The 20,512-nt window shown below is 48.1% G+C and overlaps 1 protein-coding gene across 1 annotated transcript; it reads right to left on the bottom strand.

Annotated features, from left to right (window-relative positions):
- Window positions 1-1,426: 1,426 nt before the first annotated feature.
- SDR9C7 (short chain dehydrogenase/reductase family 9C member 7) lies at window positions 1,427-12,746 on the bottom strand. The gene is made up of 4 exons (XM_003824902.5): window positions 12,299-12,746; window positions 8,521-8,779; window positions 7,685-7,848; window positions 1,427-2,348 (listed from the first exon to the last, which is right to left on the bottom strand). The coding sequence occupies exons 1-4, from the start codon at window positions 12,597-12,599 to the stop codon at window positions 2,131-2,133; spliced, it is 942 nt and encodes a 313-aa protein (XP_003824950.1). The 5' UTR covers window positions 12,600-12,746; the 3' UTR covers window positions 1,427-2,130.
- Window positions 12,747-20,512: the final 7,766 nt, after the last annotated feature.

The raw sequence follows: 20,512 nt of genomic DNA, 5'->3' as shown, positions 1-20,512 counted from the left end.
TCACCCTAGGTAAAGAAGTACCAAATTGGCTATTTGAATGGAAGAAGGGGAAATAAAAAAAACAGGGAGGAATGAAAAAGTGTAAATTACTATCTCAAAATATTACCTAGCCAGTTTCCCCTTAGTAAATTTTTGTGTCTTCAGAAAATTTATTTTTGACGTTTGTTCAACCCTCTCAACAGCATAATGTCTGAGTTTTGCATTTTCCAAGGTAGTAGACATTGTGACTGATTTCCTAACATCCCATCTGTCCCGTGATTAATCTAAGCAATTCATGGCAATTTACCTCTTTGCCAGGGGTGGACAAGCCTAAACCAATTTGGGCCAATGAGAGTCAAGTATATACATGATGCGGGCTCTAAGAAAGAAACTTCTTCAATGTTGAATGCTGTGGAAAGGTAGGCTCTTTCTTCTTCTATAAGTTGTGAATGAGGAAATGTAGAGTTCCCTTTGCCTGGCAGTCACACCACAACAACAAAGGGTAAAGATAAAACTGTGGGCAGCGGAGCAAAGAAGTAGAAAGAGCCTACAGCCTCAATGCCATCATTCAGCCACTGGGCCCTGCCCTCACTCTTCATTGTCTAAGCCAATGTGAGTTGGTTTTTCTGTTACTTGTTGAATGCATTCTATCTGATTTAGAATTTGGTGCCAGGAATAGAAGTGCTGCAAACAACAAACTGTAGTGAGTTGCACGGTAGCTCCCTAAAGATATATCTATAAGCTAACCCCTGGAACCCGTGAGTGTTACCTTATTTGGAGTCTTTGCAGATGTACCTGGATTATATTTTATTATTTTCAGATGTTAAGGAGACCCAAATTAAAGATATTTTAGTTAAAAAAATCATATTTGACCTTTATTACATGACCATTTATCAAGATAAAAAAAAAGTCTCTTCAACAGAATTTCATATGACCCAGGAGTTTAAGTCTTTTTTTAAAAAAATTAGTTCAATGACTTATTTGACAATGTTACTAATTTGAGAAATTGATTTTCCTATAATTGAAAAATAATTCTGGTCTGGGAGTCCGAATGCCTCATTTCTATCCTTGTCTTAGTTACTAAACTGGGGGCTTGGGTAGGTCACTTCCCCCTCTGAGTGTTAAGTTACTTATTCTATGGAATTATTGGTGGCTCCAAGTTGCTCGGGTGCATCAGAATCATATAGGTCCTTGTTATAAACACATATTTCTGGACCTTATCTCAGTCCTACTGAATCAGATTTTCTAATATTGGCACAAGAGTCTGTATTTTTTAATTGACTGGGTGATACAAGGTACAGCCAAGCTTGTGAAGTATTGGATGAAGACCTCCAGGGTCCTTCATAGCTCTAAAAATTTGTTTTCTGATTTCTATTCCTTCTATCGCTGTTTGTCCTAACTCAGCTACTAGATATTGTGCTAAAACAAAGCAAAGCAAAACACAAACTAAACAATAAAAAACCAAGACCATGATTTAATCATCTTTATATTCCCCCAGCACCTACAAAGTGCCCGGTAGGTAGTAGGCACTCAATAAATATTTGAAAAATTACTTAATGGTGATTAAATAAATGAATGTTATTTCATGTGGATCCCAATAACCTATAGATAGAAGAATCTAAAAAGAAAGAAAATATTTTAAACTTTTGTCTGATTTAATCTTGCACTCCCTATCTGCCCTACTGCATACTTCAGTAATGGGTTATGTGAATGAAGTTATGCATATTGAGGGACCCAGTAGGAAGGTGGTTAGATTCTCCTGGAGGCGAGATTATCCCACAGTATTTCTCAGTGGCAGTGATAACTGAAAGGGGCTCATGATTCCACAGGAGTTGGTTTTCTTCTCCATGACTTTTCCAGGACCAGAAAAAGCTGTATCCTGATTGGGTGACAGATGTCCTTGGAGCCATTGCTGCAGATCGCTGAACCTGCAAAGACCACCTCAGGTTTCTGTGGGGTCCCAGAGGGTGGGAAGAGGCATTCACCTTCTGTTAGAAGTTACTGGTAAATTCGACAGCAGTGGGTGTCAGCTGAGCCAAGCTTCCTTTGCAGCCAATGCCCCCAGGATATCCGATACCACCTTTTGTGACCCCACGGTCCTTCCTTCCTCCCCCACTTCTAGGCTCCACTGACCCATTGATCCTCCCCAGTTTAGACACTGTCCGCTGGCCTTGGAAGGTACCGGCTTAGGATGAAATCTGTCACAGGGGTGGGCAGCTTAGCCAGAGGGATGTAGAGGAGTTTGGCATCCAGGCCAGGGTTGTAGCGGATGCGAGGGCTCCGGGAAACAATAGCATGCTCCATGCTGTTGATGACATCTCTGACTCTGGGCTCTGCCACCTGCATTATGTTTTTTAACTTGTCAGTATCTGTTTGAGGGCAGAGAGGGGAAAAAGGCTCTGTTATTCTTCATAAAAGATGGCTTCTTCCAAATTCCGTCCAAGTTCCCTTTCCATCAGATCCCTGATCTAACATTTCAGGCAGGTCTGCCACACCCTCCAGGTGGTCCCTTATACAAACACACATTTATAAGACTATTATAAATAATCTTAGCCTGGCCAACATGGTGAAACCCCATCTCTACTAAAAATATAAAAATCAGCTGGGCGTGGTGGCACATGCCTGTAATCCCAGCTACTCGGGAGGCTGAGATATGGGAACCACTTGAACCCAGGAGGCTGAGGTTTTAGTGAGCCGAGGTCACACCACTGCACTCCAGCCTGGGAGACAGAATGACACTCTGTCTCAAAATAAATAAATAAATAAATAAATAAATAAATAAATAATCTTATTTATCTTTCTGAATTTAACAATTGTGCATTGAAGTCCTACTATTGCATTAGACTGGTGATGAGAAGAACTGTGCACATTCTTCTGATAACTGTGCCACTTATTAGTTATATGACTTTGAGCTTAAACTTTTATTATCTATAAAATGGAGATAATACTATCTTTCCTAAAGTTTGGGCATAGTGGCTCAGGCCTGTAATCCCAGTACTTTGGGATGCCAAGCCAGGCCAATCACCTGAGGTCAGGAGGTCGAGACCAGCCTGGCCAACATGGTGACACCTTGTCTCTACTAAAAATACAAAAATTAGCTGAGCGTGGTGGCGTGTGCCTATAATCGCAGCTACTCAGGAGGCTGAGGCATGAGAATCACTTGAACTCAGGAGGGGGAGGTTGCAGTGACCCAAGATCGCGCCACTGCATTCCAGCCTGGGCAACAGAGTGAGACTCCATCTCAAAAAATATCTGTCCTGGAGAATAACAAAGATGATTAACAGCAGGGTAGACACTGGGGGAGTACAGAATAGCAAACATGATGGGAAGACAGCCCCTTTTTTTTTTCTTCTATGTACTTCCTAGAGTTCCCACATTTAAACAAAAACATGCAGGAGAAAATATTATTTAAAAATAGTAATACTGCCCCTACCTCAGTCATAAGGCCACTGTGGACTCAAATAATCTAAGGCATAGACAAGCACCTCGTGGGGCCCTCACAAATGTGAGGGGCTGTTTTGTTTGCATTGACCCACAGGGGTGGAGATGGGGACAGAGCACCCAAATGGTACAAGTCTGCCAAAGTTCATGACATAAATGGGAGAAGGGCCACACCACACACCCACCAGGCCCTCATCTGCATCCTCACCCCAGGACAGGGGGATTCATGCTTCATTGAGAGCCCTGAGGACTCCAGGGAAAATGGTGCTTCAAAGTCAGACTGCCCTGATAAGGTATGAAAACTTGAAAATGGAGAGGAAGCCAAAGCTGCCCTGACTTTGAGAATGGTCCAGGCAGGCAAGGAATTCACCCGCTTGGGGCCAGGACCCTTGTGGGTGGTTGGTGAGAATGGGGCAGCGTCACTTCAGTCCCCTTCACCCCAGACTCCGAGAAACTCCATTTTCTGTTTCCTGGAAAGAAAACTGATGCAGGGGAAAAGCCAAACTACATTTTGGGATCTCAACAAGAGCCACACTAACTTAAAGCCAGACTGTCCATAAAGCAGTAATGTCTTAGGAAGCCACACCCTGACCTCTGACCGTAGAGCTGGCACAGAGGCCACCAGCAGCAGGGCTGAGGGTCGAAGGAATCGTTCAGGATGCCCAGGGGGCTCTCTCTGCCCCCTCGGCGCCAGGGAAACCTTTGTGGGCTGAGGATGTGGAGCAAGCTGACATGGTGAGATGGGCTGGGGACTGGGTTCTGAGAGGTGGGGAGGGCTTGCACAGGCAGTGGGGTGGGAGAAGTTACCCCAGACATGGGGAACGGTATGAGGCACTTGCTTTTATTGTTTTCTCAAATAGATATTAGCTGCCATTCAGTGCTGGGCACCCTGATAGGCATGGAGTAGGAAGGGAGACTGAAGGACCCATCCAGCCTTGTCACTCTCCTTCACAGTGAGGAAGGACATAGGCTTTGGAGTTGGGCATCTGGGAAAACGTTTTTTTATTGGGAGAATTAAGCAGGACAAAGTCTATAAAGTATCAGGCCTGGTCCTAGGGGTTACAAGCCAGGGGCCTGTTTGGTCAGTCACAGCAACTGGCTGAGTTTGTACCCAGCAATGCTCTAGGACTACTCCTAAATATCTCTTCTGTCTGTCACATAGCCACCCCCCACCACCAGAACCATCATGACTTACAACTTCATGTCTTTATCTTTCCTTCACTGGGTTTCTGCAGTAGTCCCCCAGGTGGACTTTTTATCCTTCCCACGGTGACACAAATCTGATCCTTCATTTCAGAGCCATTTACAAGGCTGTCTAATGCCTTTAGGATAAGAGCCATGCTCCCTACTATAGCAATCAAAGCATTTTATGATCTGACTCCTAATCTCTCCCCTCCTCAATCATCACCCACAGCACTCCTGCCAGACTATAATGGCAATGGCAAAGGTTTGTTCAGCTCTTACTGTAGCAGAGCTGAGTACTTTGCATTTCTGTTTAATTCTCCTAACAATCCATGAGAGAGGAATTGTACTTTATAAATGGATAAACAAGTTTGGAGAGCTATACAACATGATTAGAGGGACTGATGGAATACAAGCCTGAATCTGCACTGCCTCCAAAAGCATACAATGCTATGTCACGTCACTAAAATGTTGCTCACACCCTTCCTCTTGTGTGAAACATCCGCCATCTCTTTCCCTTTTGGTGTACTCCTATTCATCCTTCAAAACTCACTAAGGCATTAACTGTCACCTCTGTAAGGCTTCTGTGACAGCAGAATGAAGTCTGCATTGCTGCTTTGTTTTGTACCCATGTCCATTATAGCAAGATTCTTCATGTGGTGGTGTATTTGCTTTCACATCTTCCCTGCTAGTTTCCTGGAGAGTGTCTCATCTCTGAATCCCAATAAACACTGGGCAACTGAAGCAAAAATTCTAGTATAACCACTTGGGAAAACGTTTATCTAAATGTAGTTGACCACTGCCTGAAAATTTTCCTCTGAAATTATGGTGTGGACTACAGGTGAATTGGCCTAAGATATTTTATAAACCCAATCCTTACTATTCTTTAGTACAATACTAGCTTTTGGACAAGGTTTTCGGAGGAGTTTGCCTTTATACATATTCTTTCATGGACCACACTAAAGATGCTACAAGCTCTCTTCACCCTGAGTGCTTACTTAGAAAATGACTTTGTGAGGTTTCCAGACACTGGCTGAACCCATTTCACCCCAGCCTCCGAGCAGCTCCACAAATAATTTGAACTACTCTTTGCTAAGAATGATCACACAGAGGATAAATATTCTTCCCCACACATGCTAACATCTTCTCTCCTTGTTCCCAACAGCTGCAGATTTCCCTTTGGGGACCTATGCCTCCCCCACACTGTGTCCATTGGTCTGGGCAGAGCACACAGCCCAGCCTGAGCCAATCACACCTTCACATTCCCCTGGGTGCAGTGATTGGTTTAGGGTTGGGTGCATCTTGTGGTCCCCCATGATGCGGTCACCATAGGTCCTCCAAGTCGGAGTGTACATTAGGACTTTTGGGAGAGGTACTGGAAATAACTCTCCTATTTTCCCAGCAGACCTCACCCTAAGTGGAGGTGAAGAGAGGCTGCAGCAATGTGGCTCCCACAGGGGAGAGAGCTTAGAGACTGGAGTCAGTGCAAAAGAAGCAGAGCCAAGAAATGGGTGGAACCAGGTCCTAGCAACATCATTTGCAGTCTGGGTCAGGTTGTACCTGAAGCTTATCTTGCTCAACTTTTTAGTCAGGTGCGGCAAGAAATTCCTTTTCTGCTTAAATAATTTGCATTGGATCTTCTGTCACTGAGTAAGTCCCAACTAGTGTAAATCCTTAGACATTTTCTTCTCACAGAATCCTAACATGTCTAGCACTAAAAGATGAATTTATCTAAGGAGTACTCCAAACATTTTTCCCTGAGGCTTCCCTAAATCAATGAATGAAGACACCTCCATTCACCATGTTCTTCAAGCTGTAAAGCTAACACTCACCGTTGATGGCTTCCTCTCCCTCACCCCTTAATCCTCAGTGTGCTCTGATGCTCGAATTTATTCCGTATACCCCAGCTACCTCCCATTGCTTCCCACCTGCTGGTTTCTTTAACGTTCCTCAAATGGAGTTTTCTGCCTCAGAGCCTTCCTGCAGAAAAAAAGTCCCTACGCATCCCCTCTTTCCCCTTTCCAGCAACACCTAACTCTTATTCCTCCTCAAAGTCAACTCAGAAGCTCTCCCCTTCACCATAGTCTGAATTGGGACCGCAACTTCCTGCTCCACTCTTCTTTCACAACCCTGTTTCTCCTCTGTAGCACTTATCCACAGCTACCATAAACACATGTGTTTCTATTAATGTTTGTCTCCCCTACTGGGCCATAAGCTACAGGCAGTGAAGGGCAGGCATACTGCTGTGTCCGCTCCAGCTCTCCAGCCCCACACAGGCTTGGGACATGGCAGCCTTGCATGCTTTGTATTACTGATTCAAAACAAAAACAAAAATGCAATAAAGTGTGTATGTATTAAGTGAAAAAAATGGCTGTCTTGGCTTTGTGCTCTGTTGACGTATGACGTCCAGCAGACAACTTTCGTGGCACAAAGTTTTGGGGCAGCAGGGTGAACAGCTGCCGTGTCCCACCTCTACCCTCCAAAAACACCTATGATTCACAGGAGACCCTCAGCTCAGGGAGAGAAAGAGAGTTGCCTAGAGACCCTCCCTTTTAAATCCCCATGTGCTCATTTTCTTCTTTATTAACAAGCACTCAGAATGTGCAAAGTACTTCACATATACTAACCCTCATAGCAACCCCATGAGGGAGGCACTATCTTTAGCTCCATTTTGTAAATAAGAAAACTGAGGCATGGGAAAACTAGGTAATAGGTCCAAAGTCTCCTAGCTGGTAAGTAGTAGAGCCAGGATTTGAATCCAGGCAGTCTGGCTCCAGCAGCCATGCCCTTGATCTCTTTGCTGTATTTATCTCAGTGCATTTTCACCTGATTCCCCTGCATCATGATGCTGTGGGGGCAGATGCCAGGAGTGGGCTGAATTGCCCTTAACTCCCCGGGCCGCTCCAGAAGTGATGATTCTGCCACTTGCTCTCTATTCTCAAACCCCAGCTCTGCCACTGTGTGACCTTGGGTCCTGAACTCCTCTGCATTTTGTCTCACCATCTGTAAATGGAAAGCCAGCTAATGACCCCAAGACCCACTCGCCCCCCTCAGAGACCCCTCTCCTGCCCCAGGAACTTACAAATGCGGAAATAATCCTCTCCGTAGCTGTCCCGGGTCTCCTGAGGCAGCCTCTCCCAAAGCTTTCGCATGCGTGACTCCAGGTTCTCCTTGCCGAGAATGGCTGTCCGATAGTTCCCTGGCTCAATGATGCAGACCTTCACCCCAAAGTAGTAGAGCTCACGCCTGGGAAAGAAGAGTTGCAGTCAGTCTGGGCACCAAGATGGCAATCATCAGGGAGAGTCACCTCTGGATGGGCTGGTCTTTCAGGAACCTAGAGATGCTTCTCCCACCCCTGTACTTGGCCCTGGCATTGCCTTTGTGCAAATAAGCCCTTCCTTAGGGACTCAGCCCTTTCCAAAACTGGCCCAGCAGTCTCTGGGCAATTTGCATTAGGCATAACCAGCGGGAAGAAGTCAATAGAGAATCTAGGCCAAAGCCTTGCCTCCCACCAGGTCCCTCCCATTAGCAACCCCTCACTCAACACCCACATGGTGAATGGTGTGGATCTACACAAGGCCTGCATGCTCCTCTAAGGACATCCCAGAGGGGACCTGTGCCTCCAGCCCTGTCTGTCTGTTTGGGGGACTCTCCCTCCTCTCACAGGCCCAAACAGGGTTTCACTCACCCTGGTGCCGCTCAAGGGAAGGCCCACCTGATGCCTTGTATTTCCACCCTACCTCTTCTCCTCATCCCTGCTCTTGGTCCTTGGAGAAAGCACCTTGAGGTCTAACCTTCCTTCTGCTATTGTGTTAGCTTCCTATCTGCGGAATTCCCCTGCCCACATGCTGTCACTCCCAACCCTCTCTAATCTCCGGGATTTTCACCCAGAATGGTTTAGTACCAGGGCCCAGTTACCTTATGCTGTCAGAGAAGGCCTCAACGCCAAACTTGGAGACGCAGTAGCCACCACCAATGACAGCCACACGACCACCAGAGCTGGACATGTTGACAACCCTGCCCCGGGCTCTCTTGACCATGGGCAGCATGTGAAGGGTCACTTCGATCAGTCCCACCAGGTTCACATTAATCACCTTCACAAAGTCCTCCTTGGTCAGCCATTCGTTGGGACCACTGGGCAGGCCCACACCAGCATTGTTCACCAGGGCCCAGAGGCCTGGGGGTGAGATGAACCACACAGAAATCATCAGTGGGCCTGGGAAAGAACCAAGTTCTGCTCCCCACCGGCTCAGTGCCCTCAAGGATGGTTGAGCAGGTGCACAAGACATAACCCTGTCAGGCTATAACATAAAAGGAAGGTGTGTCTTTTACTAACTCGTTTTCCCTGAAGGGACACTTTTTCCTGATTCACATAAAGTCTACCGGCTAGCTGGCGCTCTGTACCAGCTACAATCGAGGTGTTAGGTAACAGCATTTCAGCTATCAGCTTTGGGATAAGAGTTTCATTTTCATACCAATGAATTAATGTTTAGATCCCTTCCCCATCGTACTTCTCCCTCTCTATTCACTTAAGTATAACCAACTGCATTTCACATACTACCAAAATCAATCCATTCATTCATTCATCTTCACACATTTATTCATGCATTTATCTAGTCTGTGACAATTACAGGGTGAAAGAGGCCAGGTGCAGTGACTCACACTTGTAATCACAACCCTTTGAGAGGCTGAGGTGGGAGGATCACTTGAGGCCAGGAGTTTGAGACCAGCCTGAGCAACAGAGTAAGACCCCCGTCTCTACAAAAAAAGAAAAAAAATTAGTCAGGCATGGTGGTATGTGCCTGTAGTTCTAGCTACTTGGGAGGCTGAGGTGGGAGAATCACTTGAGCCCAGGTTACAGGTTACCTTGTTCGAGGTTACAGTGAGCTATAATGGTGCCATTGCACTCCAGCCTGGGTGACAGAGTGAGACTCTGTCTCTAAAAATAAAATGAAATAAAATGATATAAAATAAAATAAAGTAAAATACAGGGCAAAGGAGACATAAAATGAACAACACAGCATCTTATCCCTCAAGGAACTCACAAGCCTAGAAGGAAATAATAATATTTATAAATAAATATATAAAATATTTAAATAAAATAATTATGGAAAATGTGATGAGGACTATCCTTGAGATATTTCAATTAGGTTGGTACAAATGGAAAGAAATAATGCTAAGTGTTGTCATTCAACTCTGCATGGGCCCAGGGTTGAAGAGCTTCAGGTCCAGTCCTGGTTTTACCTCCAGCCTTGAACAAGTCACTTCCCTCTCTGGGCCTCAGGCTCTTCATCAGGTTGGACTAAAACGGTTGTTTCCAGGCTGTATTTTGCAAGCCTTCTAGGGGGAGGAAAATGCAGGAGAAGCTCTCCTTTCATTTGTTTTACATATTGGGGTTCTAAAAAAATTCCACCAGAGGGAGGGTGATGCTAAAGACACACTGTAAACCCCTCTAAACACTCCTCAAGGACCCCTTCCAGCTCCTTCATGCAAGGATTCCCCAAGTCCTACTGCCTGGTGATTCCCACCACAGCCCCAGCCTCAGCAGCCCCAAGATACTCTGCAGGCGCATCCCACTGTCTCCGGAGGGCAGGTCTCAACACAAACATAAATCCTAGTCCACCCCTCCCTCTAGGGCTGGGGTCCCCACCCAAGCCATGCCCCTACCCAATCTCCCTGCCTTTCTCCATTCAGGAGCAATGAGAAAGCATGAAAGAACTTCCTCTCCCATCCCCCTACCCACCCCAGTTCCCAGTGTTTCTTAGACCAGGATATTGCCAAGTGGCTTAGACAAAATAATGGTCCCCCAAAGATGTCCCCATCCTCATTATCTCTGGAACCTGTGAATCTGCTGGATTACATGGGAAAAGGGAATTAAGGTTGCAGGTGGAATGGAGGTTGCTAATTAATTGTCCTTAAAGTTAGGGAGGAAGCTAACACAGGGAAATTATCCTGGATTAACCTGGTGAGCCCAATATAATCACAAGTCCTTCTAAGTGGAAAGAGGCAGAAACCGGAGAATCAGAGAGCTTGAGAAAAGTGTGAAAAAGACTGGGCCCAAACTTGCGGGCCTTGAAGATGGAGGTAGCAGGCCAGGAGCCAGGGGATGCCAGCTGCCTCTGGAAGCTGGAAAAGGCAATGAGACGGATTCTCCTCTACAGCCTCCAGAAGGAACACAGCTCTGCTGACTTTGATTTTAGATCAGTGAGGCCTATTTTAGACATTACTCCTCCACAACTACAAGATAATATGTTTGTATTGTCTTCAGACCCTACAGTTGTGTTATTTGTTACAATAGCAACAGGAAACTCACATGCTAAGTGAGGTATTAAGGCAAGTGGCTCAAGGCTGAATGTAGGGAACTGGCTGAGACAGCCTGCTGAAGACAGAGCCTCACTCTTGCTGAATTATTAATTAATTAGCTCACTCAAATCTATTTATTCAGTACCTTACTAGGTGCCAGACATTATTCTAGGTACTAAGGATGTACAGTAAATAAAAGGGACAAAAATCCTTGTCCCCAGGAAGCTTTATTCTAGCAGAGGAAACAGACAATAAATAAGTAAAATCTATTGTACATTGACTAGTGATAAGTGCTAAGTAGAAGAATCAAGCAGGGAGTTACTGTCTGGATCCCTCTGGCTCCAGGGCTCTGTTGCCCTGACCTGAGCATGGGCTCCAGACTAGTTCCTTTAGGAGGGAGGACTTCCTGTAGTCTGCTGCTTCTGCAACTCAGCCATCCTGTTCCTCCTGTTCCTGGGCCCACACCCTGTGTGCTGGAAGTGCATGAGGCAGGTCCCCACACAGTCCTGGGCCAGCCCCAGTCCACAGCTTCCTTTCCCAATAGGAGCAGCCACTGTGACATACATACTTGCCCTGAAGTCAAATCAACACCCACCATGATGTCAAGAAGAGACCAGATCTCTTTCTCCCCTGCCTGACATAGTCAAGGAGACAAACTGCACCCACTCATGGGATCCAACCTCCTGTCTCATTCTCCCTCCCCCATCCTGATCCCAACAAGAAATGTGTTTTTATTTCCCCAGGAGCTGATGGTTAGGACTGCTGAAACATCAGAGAGGCACATCCTTTTTTTTTCTTTTTTTTCTTTTTGAGAGGGAGTCTTGCTCTGTCACGAGGCTAGAGTGCAGTGGCGCAATCTTGGCTCACTGCAACCTCCGCCTCCCGGGTTCAAGTGATTCTCCTGCCTCAGCCTCCTGAGTAGCTGGGACTACAGGCACGTGCCACCACACCCGGGTAATTTTTATACTTTTTAGTAGAGATGGGGTTTCACCATGTTGGCCGGGATGGTCTCGATCTCTTGACCTCATGATCCTCCCACTTCGGCCTTCCAAAGTGCTGGGCTCATAGGCGTGAGCCACCACGCCCGGCCAGGCACATCCATTTTTAGAGGTTTGGACACACAGAACACATCTTCCCCCCTCACTTCCTATTGAGACCTCTTTCCTGTTTCTCTGAGTTTCCAGGACAGAAAACTTCCTTGGGAAATCACCCCTTCATGTGAACAGGCCAAACCATGCAGTGGCTTCCAATCAGATTGAGGCAGGAGCCTTTCCCTACGTCACCCCTCCCACCCAATCTGGACATCAGGGTCTCTGATACTGTCAGATGCTTCGGGAGAGAGGAAGAGGAAGAAGGAGAAACCAAGAAAGCCAAAGAATGTAATTCGCCCCACCTTGTTCGCCCACTTTGTCCCTCACCCACTGGGCCGCTGCCTTGATGCTTTCGCTCTTGGTGACATCCAGTAGGGTGGTCTGCAGCCGATAGGAGGTATCCTGCTGAAGTTTCTGGGATCCCTCCTCGGTGAAGCAAGCAGCCAGCACCTGCATGCCCCGATCAACCAGCTGTTTGGCCAGCAGGTTCCCGAAGCCAGAGTCACAGCCTGTGATGAAGACGTACTTCTCTGAGAGGTTGCCAACCAGATTGCAGTTCTTGAACCAGCGATACATAAATGAGAGGTCTGTGAGGGCCGCCATAGGGCAAGGGGAATGTGACGGCCAAGAGGGACTGGGCTCAGGAGACAGCAGGGAAGAAGCTGGTCCTCTGAGCCCTAGCAGGCAGTCTGCAGGAACCCACCTGGAAGAAGAATTCTCCTTCCTCCCACAGCTTGCAACAAATCTAGGTCCCTGGGTGAGCCACGCTGTAATTTTTATAGGTGGATGCATCACCACAGCAATTAGCCCAGATGCAAGAAATTCAAGTCCAACCTGAAGCCTTGTCACCTCTGACAGCCCTGGTAGCTGCCTCCCTCTCTCCCCCTGCCCTGATGGGTAAAGCTGCCAAGAATTGGAAATAATCCACTTGTAATGTTGGTGATGAGTGGTGGCTCACCCAGGCGGTGTAAGGCAGGCAAATGAAAGATGAGGACTCACCCCAGACAGCTCCCCTAGAAATCCTGTCCCCACCCTGCCCCCAACCCAGCCTGGGGATTTTGGTCTCCAGGGATCAAAATCATTTGTCGTGAGTGCAGGTATGTAAATAAGTTTATTTTCAGGGAAAATACTCAAGACAAATTTATTAATGTAAAACAAACAACATTGGTTCTGTATCTTCCAAACCCCAAGAGAAACAAGTTGCAGGTCATCAGCTCTCTGGAATTCTTAGGTAAGTCTCCATCATGAGAGAAGATGAAAAGCAATGGATTTCTCCTAGGGTGGATGTACCTCCATTGTCCTGAGGCTAGAGGCAGCAGGGCCCTCCTATAGGGGAGGCTGGCATGTGAAGCTTAGCCACCAGAAAGCAGAAAGACCTGGGGGACTCAGGCCTGACGCCCTGTGGGGGTCATACTCAGGTCACCAGTAAGCAGCCCTGGGCAAGATGATGAGGAGGGATCATGAGTTCACTGGGCAGCTGAGGGAATTGTCTGGGCAGAGGCCTTGACTGTAAGAGGGGATGAGATATAGGAGGAGCAGAGAACTGGGGCCAGAGACATAGAAAATTCTCAGGGTCGGGACTTGGAGGAGAAACAGAGATTTTGGGCAATTTAGCAAATAATTTACAGAAAGCTAAGAGGTAAGGTGGTAAAGGAAAGGAAATAAGGAAACCAGAGGTGTGAGTAGTGAGGGGCCACACCCAGAATTGCATAAGATGCAGGGAATGATGCTGGAGCCTCTGTGGTTCTTTGGATCAACATCTAGGGTCACCATTCCTTGGGATGAGCCTGGTCCCAGCTCACACCTTCATGGCTTAGCGAGTCCGACACAGAAATGAGAACACAAAGTTCTCTAGTGTGAAGGGACAAAGGATGTATCTCTGTGATCCACCATTTGCCAAGTCTGACCAGCGTGGAATCACATAAAGCAGGTGTCACCTTGGGAAAGCCCCGCAGAGTTTGGCCGTTCCTTAACAAAGTAGGGGAGGGGGCCAGATTATGAACCCACCCCCAAAGAGCAGACCTAAAGCTTAGAGGGGATGGAGATGGGAAATGGTAGAAAGCAAACCACACCTACTTCATAACCACCCCGAGGCAGAGCACCTCCTATGCGGGATCTGGGAACAATCTCCCAGTCTCTGTCTGCCTCCTGGGTGAATGAACAGAGAAGTCTTGGCTGGAACAGGTCAGACCATGTCACTCAAGACTGAGCAGGTCCGGGGCATTGGGTATCCCAGTTCTTGAGGACACAGGTGAGGTCCAGGAGTTGGGTCTGACTTAGCATAAGGATAACTCAGAACTGCCCCAGCACAGGCCTGGGCCTGACTCAGCACCTCCTGGGCCTCTATGCTGGCAGTGTTCCCCTGGCCTCAAACTAAACACACAGTCCATGAGGGTGGGGGGTGTGAGGGCGGTAGGACCACATAGAAGGCTCTTCTTCCCAGGGCTAGAAATGCCTCCTTCTCTCAGATGACAGCATTCCTTGCCAAGCTGGCCCCTAAGGTCTGATAGGTCAGGTTGGTAGCTGCACTCCCCATCCCCACCCCATGCACACAGGTATCTCAGAGGAGAGGAGCCCTCTCCTCTGCCAGGCCGTTTCCCTCCAGTGGGAGAGCATAGACTGCTGAGGTCCAAGACACACCCTGATGAGGTAGACAGGAGGAAGAGCAGGTGTGGGCTCACCCACCCCCAGTTGCTCAAGACCTTCCACAAGTGTGGATTCTTCAGGGTGACAGGTGGGCCATGAAGCTCAGAGCCCAAGGAAGTGGGATGCCATTATCTGTGATTGGGTCTCCCTTCCTAAGCAGCAAAATGTGGTTCTTTCCTCCTAATATCACCAGAGTCCTGAATAACGTCCCAGAAAAAAACTAGAACAGAGGTGAGGGAAGTGAGGTACATGACCCTGAACTTGAGAGCTCGCTCCCACCACTCTATTTCTCATCCCATGAAACAGCACCCCTCCCAAGTGCAATGATGTTAAAGTGAGGGCCGGTCACTGAGTGCTACAAAGAGGTCGCTACAAAGTGCTACAAAGAGGCCTGCCAGTGCCTTTGTGACATGTCATTGCTTCCTTGTCCCTCTGTGCACTCCTGTGACCCCAGGCTACTTGATTCACTCCTGGAAAGGAAACAATTGCCCCTCACCTTGGTGGCAGAAAGGGCTGAGACAGGGCAGGGATAATCGAACTTCTCTCTTCAATTTCCTCCTGAGTTCATCCCTCTTATCCCCAGATCCCCATGAAGGCACCTGCCTCCTCCTCCCTCTTGTTCACAGCCCATGCTCCCCTCAGACTAGAAGGCAACTTGCTGCACATGGCTGCACTTTTTAGCTTTTGCTCTAGAACTAAAGTAACCAGATGGTTTTTTGAGGGTCATGGTTTTAAGAGGGTCAAACATTGGTTCCTGTGTCCTCTGTCAGAATCCCTATCGAGAACACCACTGCCAGCCAATGCCCCCAGAGCTGGCACCTGAGGTCTAGGGGTCAGGCTGATGGCTGCCCTGTCACCCCACACCTTATCCACAGGTATATTCAGAGGAGCCCCCATCCACTTCCTCCAGGCCATTTCCATCATGGAGAGAGTGTAATAGACTGGCCAGGTTGATGCACACCTGGGGAAGAAGCAGGAGGCAGAGAAGGTGTGGGCTGCGGATCCTTCCCCTCCTCACACGCTCCCATTGTGTAGACTCCTCAGAATTGGCCAAGAGACTCAAAGGCACCAGGACACCTATGAGCGTTACTGGGTCCCAATCTTTAGCAGAACACCTTGGTTCTTTCCTCCTATGTTGCCAGTCCTGAGTGATATCTCAGTGGAATTCTGTGGAGGGCATGAGGAAGAAGCTGGGATAGGCATCCAGATGGCAAGAGTGCTCCCTCCCACCACACCATTACTCTCCCCAAGACACATCACCTCACCCAGATCACCCAGCTCCACCCAACCATGCACCCCAGTCTTGGATTCACAGGGGCTTAGCCAGCCTTGGAGAGCCCCAGTGGAGCGTGACGTCCATAGGAAGGTAGGCATGTCACTCATGGGGAGGTAGAGAAGATTGGTGTCTTAGCCAGCTGAGTAGCGAGTGCTCCATGCAGTGGGTCAACAAGGATAGATTCGTACTGCATTTTGCCCAAAGCCTTCTAGATGCTTTTCTGATGCATGTTAAGGATGAGGAAAGATCTTTAAAGTTCTAGCACATCCCTTCCCTCCCATTTAGAGCTCTGAATTAGGAGGACAGTGTCTAAGAATTCCAGGCCCCCCAAATGATATGCCTCAAGTCTAATCCATCCATATTCCCCAGAGAGTGCCCCAACCTTCACCCAAGGAACATCCGTTTCACTCTAAGCCCCCTCTGCCTCTCTTTTTGAGATATCTGGACTCATAAATTGAAAGTCTCTACTAACAGCCTAAGAATATGAAAATCAGCTATCTCTAAACCCAGCTGCCCATGAGCCCACTGGTAGCCACTGTCTCTGACTTTAGTTTCCTCTTCAAAATAATGAGGGATTCGGATGAGGCAGTGGTCCCAATTATAGAAAGCTTGGATGCTTCCTTTAGGTGAACAGTTGACCACATGGCACCCTGGGAATGGGGATAAATGTCCTCACTTTTTTGGGGAGGCAGAATCTGGAGGACGACAGACTCTCATACTGTTGGAGACACTAATGATGGACCTGGACTTCCAGACAAGGATTTGTTTCTTGCCCCACTGTCCAGAACTCACTCACGGGATGTCAGAAACTTCAACCAATAGGTCTCCTTGACCTTGGGGCTGACCTGGTCCGACAGCTCCTTGAGGTCCTGTAAATGCCTTTCAGAGCTTCTCATATTGGTCTTGAAGTGACCAGGTTCAATCACAGACACCTTCACTCCAAAGTGGGAGAGCTCCCTCCTGCATGGCAGACACACAGAAGGGCAAGGACTTCAGAAATCTTGGGAGGCAAAACACAAAAAACAAAGAAACCCAATACAAACCCAGCATGCAATGGCAGTGGGAGATGCAAGAAAGTTTGGAGAGTTGGGAAGGGCAGCAGATAGCAGATAAAAGTTATGATGGTGGCCTTGCCTCTCTCTGGGGTTTCCATATTTTACATACCAAAGCTTACTAGCCCTAAATCCTACCAATTCAAGAGCAAGGCAGCACCTCAGTGCTATCACCTCCTATGCCCCTCACATCCAATGGATCACCAGAATTCCACATTCTACCTCCTCTGCAGTCCTCAGTCCCCTCCCTTCTTCTCCTGCCCCAGGAATCTCCCTGGCCTCTGAGCTGGGTGATGGCAGCTGTCCTCTAAGGAGTGTCCCTCTGCCTTCAGTCTGGCTCCCCACACTCACAGCCACTGGGTTCCCTGCAGTAAGTGGGTGTCTAGAAGCCGATTAGACCAAAGATCTCCCCTGAGCAAATCCCTTTTTTGGGAGTTCCACTGCCAACAGCATGAGGCACAGCTCCTGTCCAGGGCCTCCACGAGCCCATATGCGCCCACCTGCCCAGCCTCCTCCACAGGCCTGGCCCTGTGCTTCACCTCATGAGGACCCCACAGCACAGGCAGGCAGCTGAGGCTCCCCCTAGGCCTGGGCTGAAGATAAAAGTCATTCCCTCATTTCTGGTCAAGGCTGCCAGGTGGGGATCCTCAATCTCCAGCTCAGATCCCACTGCCAGGACCCTCCCCAGCTTAGGAGGCTGCCATGGCCACCAGGGCTGACTGGGTCACAACCCCTATGAGAACTGGCAACAATGGTTCTGGCTCTCTTGCCCCTCTCTCAGGTGTCAGAGCTTTTAGGTCAGAGCCAAAACCCTGTTGTTGTCCTAGGCTGAGTTTATTGGGTACTCTTCCAAGGGCCACCAGAGTATATTGTATGGACTCAGATGCTCTCCCCATGCCTCCAGGGCCCAACAAATATCTCTCCAAGGGAGAGAGACAGAGACAGGAAAACAGGAAGACAGGAATGGGGTAAGACAGAGAAACCAAGGGGAAAGGACAGAAGAGAAAGGAAAATGGAAGGAAAGAATAAGAAAAACACATAAATAATTGCTTTCTGCATCCTGGTTAAGAGAGATACACTTAAATCCTAAGACTGGGGGAAGTTAGAGAGCAGGCCTGCACTGGGCATCAGGGGACAAGCTGTGCTACAACCTGCATCAATGTCAAAGCAATATCTGTCCTGGAAGAAAAGGTCACCTTGTGTACCTGGGAATCCCAAAGCTCACTGTGGACTGAATGGCCAGAGCAGGAGGGGAGGAGGGAAAGAGGTCTCATGCCACACAGGTGTCCAGACTGCACTCTCTGCCCCAGGAAGTACCACCCTTTCCTCCCACCATCTCATAAGGCCACCTCTGCCCTATCCCCATAGGGTCCAGCAAGCTTTGGGGAAGACTCTACAGAAGACATAGGGGAGCAAACTAATAGCATGAAAGATCGGGAGTAGTCAGAGCTACAGAACTACGGACTCCAGGCCAGCAGGGGCAGGGGTGTGAGTGGGTGAGGGCTGGGGGGTACAGGAGATGGAGATTCACCCTAGGAATATTGGAAAAACAATAAGGCCTGCAATGGTGGCCCTTCCCCTACTCAGAAACCTTTCCTGGACTTGAAGGAATGAGGATTCTTTGATTCAATAGTTTTACTTTTCTTGAATCGCACTGCTAAGCCTGTCAACAAACCTTGGTAGAGAATCGCTACTGAGATGTTATTTATGCCAGGAAAAGTGGATAACAAACTTTGGCATTCAACAATATAGAATCCCTTTAACAAATTATGGCCTCTCCACATGCTGGAATATGGAGACCTTGATTGTTATGTTGGGGAAGAAACTTGATGATGAAAATGCTGACCCCAGAATGTGTAAAGTAGAGGGAAATTAACCCTGGAGGCTGGGATTAGGGGGAATGTTGTTTCACCCTTATCCTCTTCTATGATTTCTCCAATGAGAAATCCTATCTTATCCTCCTATCTATCCAATCTTATCCTCTTCTATAATTTCTTCATGTTTTCCATTTACAATCAGAACAAAGCAATCAATGATCTCCCTTTCCCCAAAAGGAACAGGATTCATCACTCGGTGTTTGATGTGAAGTCCCTTCAGCTCTCCAAGCCCCAGTGTCCTCGTGAATCAAGTGGAGATCATCTTAAAGCCCTCAACAGGGACAAGTGTGAAGGAACCAGTAAGAGAATGCTGAGATCAGAAGCCTGGATCCTGCCCAGCCCCATCCCCGATGGTCTCATGCCAACCGTCAGGACCCAACGTTATCCAGAGACTGGGCTCTAACCACAGCCTGGACTCCTCTAACCCTGGGCCCAGCCACAACCACTCTAGGACTTCTGCTCTGGAAGATGGAAAGCTCAAGCCCCTGAAAATAAAAGTCTTGGGAATGTTCCCAGTTAGCAGACACTAGGTCTCCCCTAGTGACACAGAGAGAGGAGAAACAAACAGGCACTAGGAGGGATTGAGGTGGTCCCTCTGTCCCCCACACACTCCTTCACCCACTGGGCAGCTGCAGCAATGCTCTCTGTCTTGGTGATGTCCGTAGTCACTGTCTCCAGCCTGTCTGAAGTCTGGCCCTTCAACTGCTTGGTCCCCTTCTCTGTCCTACATGCAGCTCCGGCAAGCCTCGTGCATCCAGCTTTCTCGCCAGCAGGTACCTGAAGCATGAATCACAGCTTATGATGAACACTACGTGTCTCTCAGCTGGCTCACCACCTGCCTCTCCCGGTATGAGCACAGAAGGTAGTACAGGCCCTGGAGGACCACCAGGTAGAGCCACATGGCTTTGCAGAGGACAGACCCAGGTAGGCTGGGGTGAAATGAGAGTCTGGCCTCTGTTCAGACAGGAGGATTTAAGAACACATAGGGCTGAGGTAGGCAGAGAAGCCCTCAGGCATTTTGGCAGAAAGTCTTCACTTTCCTCCCTGATCACTGTCTTTCTGCAACATTTTTTTTTTTATCCTGGCTTCATCTCTCTACTATTTTGAACTGCCTTTGCAAGTACTCATGCATGCAGTTGCAAACCCCAAGTCCTGCCCAGTAGGAAACTACTGTGACTCAGCAATGCTTCCCTAGTCCACAAATTTCTCTCTGCATTGCTGTGCCCACACAGATGTTTATGTGGGTGCAAACGTGTATTGACACAGGCTCACACACAGCAGCCCCCACACACTCTCCATAGCAAACACACCCCTCTGCTCTAAGTACAAGGGTCAGAACTGTCTCTACAAAGCTGCTGTACTGACACTTCTGGTCCATGACCTTCTGAGCACAGAAAGACCTTATTGGGAAGCTACATATGGTTTCCAGCCACATTAGGTGGAAATCCCTCTCTGAGCCTGAGATTCCTCATCCCGCTCAGCACCCAGAATCAATCACTCCTCAGAAAACTGGGTCATGGTCAGGCTGTCTAGGATGAGAAGGAGAAGCCGAAAGAGTGGACAGGAACAGATCCTCTCCTGCTATAATAGTTTTTTGGGGCAGAAGGAGTGAAGGATCCCATGGGGGCACTGTAGAAGTCCTTCCATTCCCCCTCCCAGCAGCCC

This window comes from Pan paniscus, chromosome 10 (genome assembly GCF_029289425.2).
Source record: "Pan paniscus chromosome 10, NHGRI_mPanPan1-v2.0_pri, whole genome shotgun sequence".
In the NCBI taxonomy this organism is placed as follows: Eukaryota; Metazoa; Chordata; class Mammalia; order Primates; family Hominidae; genus Pan; species Pan paniscus.
This window is presented reverse-complemented; position numbering and strand designations above follow the sequence as displayed.